Source organism: Coregonus lavaretus (assembly GCF_964263955.1).
Source record: "Coregonus lavaretus genome assembly, chromosome: 28".
Lineage (NCBI taxonomy): Eukaryota > Metazoa > Chordata > Actinopteri > Salmoniformes > Salmonidae > Coregonus > Coregonus lavaretus.
The window spans coordinates 5,977,686-5,987,554 of record NC_140015.1 but is presented as its reverse complement, the minus strand read 5'-3'; the positions used below and the strand labels follow the sequence as shown (position 1 = coordinate 5,987,554).

At 37.7% G+C, this 9,869-nt stretch overlaps 1 protein-coding gene across 1 annotated transcript; it reads right to left on the bottom strand.

Moving 5' to 3' along the window:
• Positions 1–5,320: 5,320 nt before the first annotated feature.
• LOC311103844 (interferon alpha-7-like) lies at positions 5,321–6,306 on the bottom strand (the record flags this gene model as incomplete). Its single annotated transcript, XM_084145482.1, has 5 exons — positions 5,321–5,428; positions 5,530–5,622; positions 5,719–5,868; positions 6,001–6,084; positions 6,181–6,306. The coding sequence occupies 5 exons, from the start codon at positions 6,304–6,306 to the stop codon at positions 5,321–5,323; spliced, it is 561 nt and encodes a 186-aa protein (XP_084001608.1).
• Positions 6,307–9,869: the final 3,563 nt, after the last annotated feature.

Genomic DNA, 9,869 nt, shown 5'->3' with positions numbered 1-9,869 from the left:
GTTGTTACTGTTATTAGTTCATTAATGTGTTTTACTCTGTCTAGCTTTCATCTAGATTCTTTAGATTTTAAAAGCTATGTTGACAGTAGGTTTAAAAATGTTTAAAATGTTTAAAAAATGGCAACATGTTAGTGATCTCAAAAGATAAAACATATGACACGTGATGCTTTTCACTCAACCCTGTTACATGATTTTCAACCCTGTTGCGGTGCATTCATCCCTGTTACGAGATTATTTTTTTACATTTTTGTATTAAATACACAAAATATAACATCAATAGTGTTTTTATTGTGTGTATTAAATCAGGGTAAATAAGGCTATTTCAATTTTGTCAGGAATTACGCAGCATTCTTGCACATTTCTTGCGAAAATGTGGAGTTAGATTAGAAATTTCTTCATCGTAAACTGGAAAGGATGGTGCTGGTCAGTTTTTCTTGATTTTCTCTTTAATTACAATATGCCATTATTTACAAGGGACATCTAAACTGTGAGATTATGCCAGAAGCTGATCTCAAGCTTATTGGAAAAATGAATAGTTGAATAACAAAATGACTGTGACGGGGTTGAATTAAATTGGGACTTGTTTGAGAAAATAATACAGAATAATAACTTAATACTCTACATTGAGATGGGAAAAGGTATTTTCTATCAAGTACACACATTACTTTGTCACATCAAATAAAAAAAAGCTTAAGATTTTAATGTTCATTGTTTCATCCTCCTCAATCACAAAAGGCACCGAATCTGTAGAATGACCCAGGAACACCCGCACCCCTGGCCTCATATTGAAAGCATGTTTACCTTAGTAAAAGTGCGAAAGAACAGCTACATTATGCGGTGTCTTCTGTGTCTACCAAAACAAACGGACATTTCAGCATTCAAGAACTCAACATCTAACTTGAGGAAACATGTAGCGGTAAGTTTCCGAAATTCGTTTTTTTTTGCTGTGGATAGGCGAATGTTTGTCTTTTAGGTTACATATGTTTTAAACATTTTCTATATATATATATATATATATATATATATATATATATATATATATATCCACATTTGATGTGATAATAAGTCTCTTTTAATGTCTTGATCTCCCTGTAGTTTTTTTGTCCACAGAGGATTCACCCCAACAAACTGGCAAAGTACACAGACTTACTAGAGAACCACAGAAAGCGTAAGTCCTCCTCTTCCAGTGATACTCTTGTGAAAAATGCAAAAATCACAGCCTTTGCTGCCCCAGGGCGGGTAACACAAGCAACGCTTGACAAGCTGATGCTAAATTTTGTATGTGAGGCCAACCAACCATTTTCTGTGGTTGAGACGCCATCCTTCAAAACGTTGATAGAAACCTTGCAACCTCATACAGTAATGACAAGGAAAACGTTATGCACAAGAATACAAGAAGCTGCAAAACACAAGAAGAGCATAATCATCAAAAAGCTGAGTGCTGTGAACTATGTTGCTAACGTAGCTACTTAGGTGTCACCTGTCACTGGATAGACAACACCTCACTGGAGAGGCACTCCACATTGGCTTGTAGACCTGTCAAAGGCTCGCACACGTTTGATGTCCTTGCTGCTGCATTAGAGGAAATACATTCTGAGTACCACATCAGGGAAAAAGTGACCAGGACGACAACAGACAGTGGCTCAAACTTCCTTTCGATTATATGGTGAGGAGAAAGAGGAGGAAGCCATCAATGTACAAGAGGAGAGTGACTCCACCCTTGATGATGCAACAGAAGATCAGAGTGAGTCAGAGGTGGAGTATCAAGATGTCTGCAATTCTGGATGACAACACAGGCCTTGAGTACCAACTTCCAAGGCACCAAAAGTGTGCATGCCATCTCCTCAATCTTATATCCACAGTTGATGCCACTGCTGCAGGAGGAGCTGCAAACGAAACCTACAAGAGGCTGTCTCGGTCTGCTTTTGCAAAATGTCATGCTCTTTGGAATAAAACCAGCAGGTCAACCATGGCTCATGAAACAGTGGAACGTGAATGCAAGCTGCAGTTTCTCCGACCCAATCAGACACGCTGGAGCTCCCTGTTCCTCGCTGTAGAAAGGATTGTGCGCATTCACCGAGAGCAAGGAGAACAAGCAATTTGCAATGTCTGCACAGCATTAAAGATAAAGATGTAAGTTGACAAAATGTATATTTTGTTTTTAAAGAATAATAAAAGTAAATAAGCCTTGCTGATTAATGGGTGAATCCACTTGTCTCAAGTAACTAAGTTTTCTTTGCATGGTGGTGTGACAATTGTGGATGACTTGAATGAAATATATATATATATATATATATATTGTATTTAACATGTACAATGCATAATAAAGACATTGTACCAGAAATAGCTATAAGTAATTGTTTTATCGTTACATCTTTTATAGGTTCAATCCAGCTGAAAATTGGTTTTTGGTCGAGTATGCTGCTGTGATGAAGCCTGTTGCCATGGCCCTTAATATCCTCCAAGGGGAATCATCTGTGCATATGGGCCTCCTGCTGCCAACACTTTACCAGTTGCAGGACAAGCTGAAGAAGTTGGAGTCAACTTGCAAAATGTGTACACCTCTTGTTCACGCCCTGCAGCAAGGGATCCAGAAACGTTTTGGAGACGTCATGAAAGAGCCTGAGCTGATTGCAGCAGCAATACTCCTACCAAGATTCAGAACATCCTGGACCACAGAGGAGAACATCTTAAATGCTGGTAAATATACTTGTTTATCAATTCAAATGTGAACCAGTAGACATTGACCTATATAACTCTGTATAATGTTACTGTCATTTAGGATTATAGTGTGTCAGTGACAAACCACAGGGTGGCAATATAGTTAGTGTGACTTTTTTTTGCTGACTTTTCTTGTTAGATATTGGAACTGGAAGTAAACATAATGCCCGATCTACAACTACATCACTCTCCTCTAATGCCTTTTAGAGAACATGCATTCAGCTTAATTTGTGTTCTGGGATACTAGACCTGCAATATTGTTTTATTTGGCCATCTATCATGGACTGGTGCTTTTTCAGTTGATGTGTACTGCTGCTCTTTTCCTCTGCTCAGTGAGATGTGCAGTGTGGCCTAATCACAGATCAGAGTATTCATTTCTAGGCACACAGAAAAAGGGCTGTTGCTTGCCATGCAATACAAAGGTACTGAGTAGGCCTAATCAACACCTATTGATTATTTTACGTTGACTGCTTCCTTCTGGTGTGCAGTTTTCTGTTCAGCATGCCTGGTATGAAATGTTTGTGTGTTTCCTTCTGTTGTTCTGTCACTGTGGAGACACACACACAGTTTATGAGAGTTTATGGGCTGCCTCGTTCTAGTTCTGCCTGGTAAAAAAAGTATAAAGGTTTGGAAATGTGTGTTACTTGTGCTTATTTATTTTTTATTTATTATTATTTTATTTTTTAATACTTGAATTTACCTTAATTATTTTAATTTAAGCTATTTTGTAATTCATTAAAGATGATTATTTTGTATTTTTGTCTGTCTGATTGTTGTCTTGTGTTAAAAAATAAATCAGACGTTACTCAACAGTTACTCAGTACTTGAGTAGTTTTTTCACCAAGTACTTTTTTTACTCTTACTCAAGTAATTATTTGGATGACTACTTTTTACTTTTACTTGAGTCATATTATTCTGAAGTAACAGTACTTTTACTTGAGTACAATTTTTGGCTACTCTACCCACCTCTGGGAACATGTCACATGTCTCCAATGATGATTATGTGGTTCTCCAACAGACCGCTTCTTCCTTATGGCTTGACTCTGCTGTTGACTTCCTCACGGCTTGACTCTGCTGTCGAGGAATTTCTTGACATGCACCAGGTTGTCGCGAACCTCCTCTCTCACGATCTCGCATGCGCATGTGTTGTGTTCCTGGAGAGCATAAAATAAATACAAACATTTCAGTCAACTCAACCACAGCAAGTGCTGCGCCAACGCATCCAACGACACTACCACGGCGCTTGGATGTTCCCAGTTTCATATGTGAGTTGTGGAAGAGAAATGCATCCAATTAGTGGTGATCTAGAACTTTTGCTCAGATTAAATTAGTCTATTTTCGAGGGCATTTGATATTGGACCGACCTTGTGTTTCAAGACGGTGTTCATCTTATCGAAATATGTTTTGAGAGACGCGTTGCCTGCAGTAACCGACCCTCCATCTCCAGAGGATGCCCCAACATCACCTCCGACCTGGAGATAACATAAAATGGTGGTGAGTGCATTAGTTCTGTCTTATGAAAGATACATAAAATATTTGAATAAATAAGTAACTGTAGTGTCTAAATTAAATACCAATGCCCACGACTGTCTTATTTAATGATAACATTCAGCAGTTATTCAGCAGGCAATATTGAATATGAAAAACGAATAACGCTATAATACAATGGTGCAGGACTCTGTCTTATTAAATGAGGGCCATGTTCAATATAAATATGCTGAAATTGTGGACATTGTACACCACACTTTTCAGATTCTGTGTAGGGTTAGCAAGAACAATTGTTTCAATAGGCGTTTCACAGAGACCACATTTTGCTCACACATTTAGTCTGTTGACTCTCTTTTAATCAGGCAGTGCAATCTGAAGCATATGGCTGTTCAGTGTTTATATTGCACATAATTGAAATAAAATAGAAGTTATTAATAGAAAGACTGATAGTGTTGAATGAAGGCTAAAGTTCGACCATTTACCTCACTGCTTGTGAATTCACTGTGCACCTGTTCTTTCTATTCGGCTAATATTGTTCCGATTACGTTATTGATTGTGGAACCCAATTTCACAGAGGGGGTTGAAACCATAGAATTTGGAATTCGAATAATTTAATAGGATCTCTATGGTAGGAACGGAATTCGTATAGGAGCTAAAAGTGAAACGTTCAAAACAGGCCCGCCCTGTCCAGTACTAAAACACACTTCATTGAAAAAAGGCTTTTGAATATAACTACATTTTGAGAAGATACATTTTACTTGTTTGTATGGCTTTCCTTTATGGATTAGTAGGCTATAGAATTAATTGTACTGCCATCCGTGCATATGTCCCGAGCATGTTTAATCCAAATCTGAATGTTCACACACCGACAGACTTGCCAACAGAATGAGCACTCAGATTAATAATATTTAAAAGTAGAAAAAGTTTATTCGATTTTCAAAGAGATAAATGAATACATTTATAAATAGGCCTACATAAATAAATAACCTTGATAAATAAATAAATACATACATGTATAATATTGCAGTTTGACATCACACATTACATAATTGTACAATGGTAGGCAATCAAAATCAAGTACAGTATGTAAATCAATTCTGCACGTTCAAATTCATATTCTGTTGGACCACAAAAGGCTATCAGAGTTGTGTTCCAGAATGAACTGTAGGGTGTACAGGAGCTCTTTTCGAACCACTTCCCAGGCGCAGTAACTGAAATTCTGTGAAAATACAAATAAACTGTTAGGGCAATATAGCGTAATATTGTCCAATGTAGAGATGTATCAAAACAATGTGTCTTTGTTTTTACCCTATAGCCTACCTTTTCTTTTAGGACTGCTGCAATGTGCCCAAAGTATGCATTCAGTCCCTCTGCCCTGATGGGATAATCACTTGTATCCACACTGCCCATCATCTGCCAGAAAGAAAGAGGCAGGCGATGAATAATAATTAAAATGCCACCATACCACAATTAAACAGTTAAGCTATCTGTGTTGGCATAGCAACTCACACATTTGCTCTCTTCAATCTGGCGGTATATAATATTCTGAAAATTCTCCAACTTCTGTTGGTCCCACTTAGTGGGCAGGTCGTCAGCTCCAAACAATGAGTCGATGTTCTTCAATGTATCATAAATAGCCTTAGCACCGCTGCTGCTCAACTGAAACGGACAACAACAATAATTTCAAATAACATAAATGGCAGTTTAAAGTTTTCTACTTTCTAATCCTAACGATTGCAAAAAACTCTTTCATGCTGTAAAGAACCCTTGGATATGCGCGCTTTCCCTTACCTGTGGCGCGCCGGTTGCAAATGCGGCGGCTGGGAATGCCAGGAAGACATTGTGCTGCAGGCACTCCAGAGGAAAATGACCCCCCTGAAAGAAAGCGAAAACACAGTATTCACGTTGAGCTATTCAGTTAAACATAGTTGGATAATACACCTCAAGTCAAAAGTAATTTAAAAAATGTACCATGTCTCTCAGTAGGTTGTGGGTTGTTCGCACCAGCTGGCCTTGTAGCTGGCAAGGCATGGGCATGGAGCAAACTTGTGCGAGGCAGAGGAAGGCGCTCATCCAAGTGATAGTCTGAAGTGCCATTCTCAGGGTAGTTAGACGACCTGTAGCAGATGATCAGTGTTAGTTGAATATATTTCTGAAAATGATTCATTCAATGAAGCCTGAAGCATTGATCAAATGATAGCATATTGTTGACTCACGTGTTGCCAGTATATTGCACATTTCCTCCAATTAGAATGTGGTTTGTGTTCTGATCCCATATCTGCGGATTAACTTAAATAGTGACGATTGAAAGGATGTACAAAAAGTGAAAGCGTCTCACTAAATTAAGAGTTAAAGTGAATGAATTTGGGAGGGATTTTTAAAACTGCACAATTTTGTAGCGAACCTCCGCTCCCACTATCTCCCATGCACATGCGCTGTGTTCCTGGAGCGCATACAAGACATGCATTTTTTCACTCAACTCAACCACAGCAGGTACTGCACCAGCGCATCCGACGACACTAAAACGGCGCTTGGAAGTTCCAAGTTTCATATGTGAGTTGTGGCAGCGAAATTCATCCGATTTGTGGTGATCTAGAACTTTTCCTCTGATTAATTTAGCCTTTTTTCCAGTACATTTGATATTGGACCCACCGTCTGTTTCAAGACGGTGTTCAGCTTGTCGAAGTATGTTTTCATAGACGCGTTGCCTTAAGTAACCAACACTCCAGAGGATGCCCCAACACCACATCTGACCTGGAGACAAAGTAAAATGGTGGTGAGTGAATTAGTTCTGTCTTAAGACAGGTTCTGAAAATGTATCGCTTATATTAAATCACAAATTAAAGACCTATGCCAATGATTGTCTGCCCCCCAAATATAGCTTAGGCTACACCATGAGGGATCATACTTACGCATCCCTCTAATTTCTTAATTTAACTGGTAATCTGTTTTTGAACAGGTTCAGTGTTTCCTTGTTGCAGGTAACAGAAGTCAGGCTGTTAAATAATTGGGCCATATATCCCAAAGCCTCTAAAGCAACCACAGAGACATCCTCGCCCTGGATAAAATAAAACAAGGTTTTAGGCATTAGGGTGTCTCATAAATTAAATTGTTAAACTTCCAATTTACCCCTTTGAAATTGCAAGAAATCATATACTATAGTTTAGGCTATCAAAATATTGCTATATGATACTGAAGTGTATCCTACCTGTGTGTTCTTGTAAACATGCTCTGGAAACATGCGCTCACAGAACTGGAAATTGTCCACCCAGAAATAAAGTCATATCAATATAAATAAGTGAACTGTATTGGGATAGTAACCTTAAATGAAACATTGTGGTACAGAGAGTGAAAGCATTGGTTAGATAAAATGTGCTATAATAAATCAATAAAAATCTAGGCCTAATAATGAGATATATTGAGCATAAAATTGTGCACACCAAATAGCGGACTGGTGCAAAAAATTGCGGACTGGTTCATAAACTGCGTCCACCAGCAAGGTTTGGATGCTGCTGTGTCTAGACAGAACAGAGTCAGGCAGATACTCCACCATTTCAATACAGCCATGTTTCCTTGGATATAATTTAAGTGTAACAGACTTTCGAAATGATTAACAACCGATTATCTTAATCGTGATTCGATATGATACCCAATTGCTGAAGTTCCTTTATTATATAATAAACCTAAGTATCGATATACGTGACGGTATAAAATACTCCTTTGGGGTGAAGAAGGCTGCTTGGTTCAGGCTTTCGCTTCCCTTAAGCCCCACTTTTCAGTCGGTGATTCTTAATTATGCTATTGTGAAATTAATCCGATTTATTTTGGGGTCCAGCAAGTTAACAGTTTTCATACATGTCTATGCAGAGAATTGCATTGGAACAAGGCATTTCATGAGAACAGAAAGCAGTTATTCAGCAGGCAAAATTGAATATGAAAAACAGAAAACAGCCTATTTCTACAATGTTGCAGGGCTCTTTCTTAGCAAATGAGGGCCATGTTCAAGATTGTGGACATTGCACACCACATTTTTCAGATTCTGTGTATGGTTAACCAGAATCATTTTGTTCACACATTTAGTCTGTTGTGACTCTTTTAATCAGGTAGTTCAATCTGAAGCATGACTGTTCAGTGTTAAAATTGCACATCATTCAAATAAAAATACATTTTATTAATAGAGTGACTGGTAGTGTTGAATGAAAGCTAAAGCCGTCCCGCCTCTAAAATCGAGAGTTGAGTGCGGTGGTATTGACTTTGCTGCCAGCATGCAGGGGAATTACTTTTCCTTTTCTCTCATGCGGTTCATTCTTATTAAATTGATTCGGTAAATTCCAAGGGGATCTTTTTACAGTTTGATAATTTCTGTTTAATAAAATAGTATATGCCCTAAATTAGCCTTCATTAGGCGCTGACCAAGACGACAACAATGATGAAGATTATGTGTGAGTTTGGCCTAATGTGAAGGATGATTATGTTTTATGGGTCTTTTTTAAAAACCTTGATTTAAGTAGGAAAGTCCCATTGAGATATAGAATCATAGAATGATGATGATGGTTATGGTGATGATGACGACGTTAATTGAGGTGTAGGTCTCTGATTTTGCAGTTTTTATGTTAAGCCTTTATTGTAGGTTACCTTGTAACAATGACCTAACTGATCATGGCATTGATTTATCAACATTGTAGGCCTATCAACAAATGAATTATTATTTTCAAGCTTGAGATGAATTTCACTTTATTTGTGCAGTCAATGAAATACAAATGGGTTAAATGGGTCAACATGTTTATTTTGGTAGCCTACAGTCAGTCGTGTTATTAAATAAACATATTACATCTGCTCATTTGTGGTGCATATACTCGAGTAGAATCTGTAAATTCTTCAATATCCACACGATTTCATTTTGAACAACCTCCCAAGTACAATAACTGTTGTCGTGAAACGATGAAACCCCACAGTAAATTGAAATGAGTAAATAGAAGAATTAAAAAGTGATTCCATTCAATATAAGCTACTGTGTTATTTTTACCTTTTGCTTTAGAAGTTGCTTCATTTTGCTGAAGTAGCGTTTTGTAGAATGACAGATTCTCCATGAAAACGTGTCCAATGGTAGAATTCTCATCTGCATTTAACTGTGTGAAACAATTCAATGTAGTAAGTGGTATTGACATTTCAACTTGCAAGCAAATAATCATACTCACACATTCAGATACATTCGTTGTCTGTCTAAAAATTATATTTCTAAAGTAACCCAGGTGACTTTTGTTCCATGACAAAGGCTGAAGAGGTTTAGCAAATATCTTTCTCACTTGACCTAAAATGATATATGCAGTCAAAACCATCTCTCTCGTTTGGGAAAAAAAAATGGACGTAAATCAATGTGCTATAAAATCATTCCATTGTAGGAAATTATTTGTCTACTGTAGAAGTTACAGATTTAACCTACCTGTTGATAATGGGTGTCTTCAAATAACAAATGCATGTTGAATTCGATGTTCACGTTCTCTTACAAGCACTGAACCGGAAAACGACCACCCTAGGTATTTAAAACATGATATGGTCAGCAAAGGATAAGCCAAGATTGAGAAATTAGGTTACAGATTCAGAAATTAGGCTACGTTTCATGCTCGGACACAATCATCAACGGTTTTTGTCAGCCATCT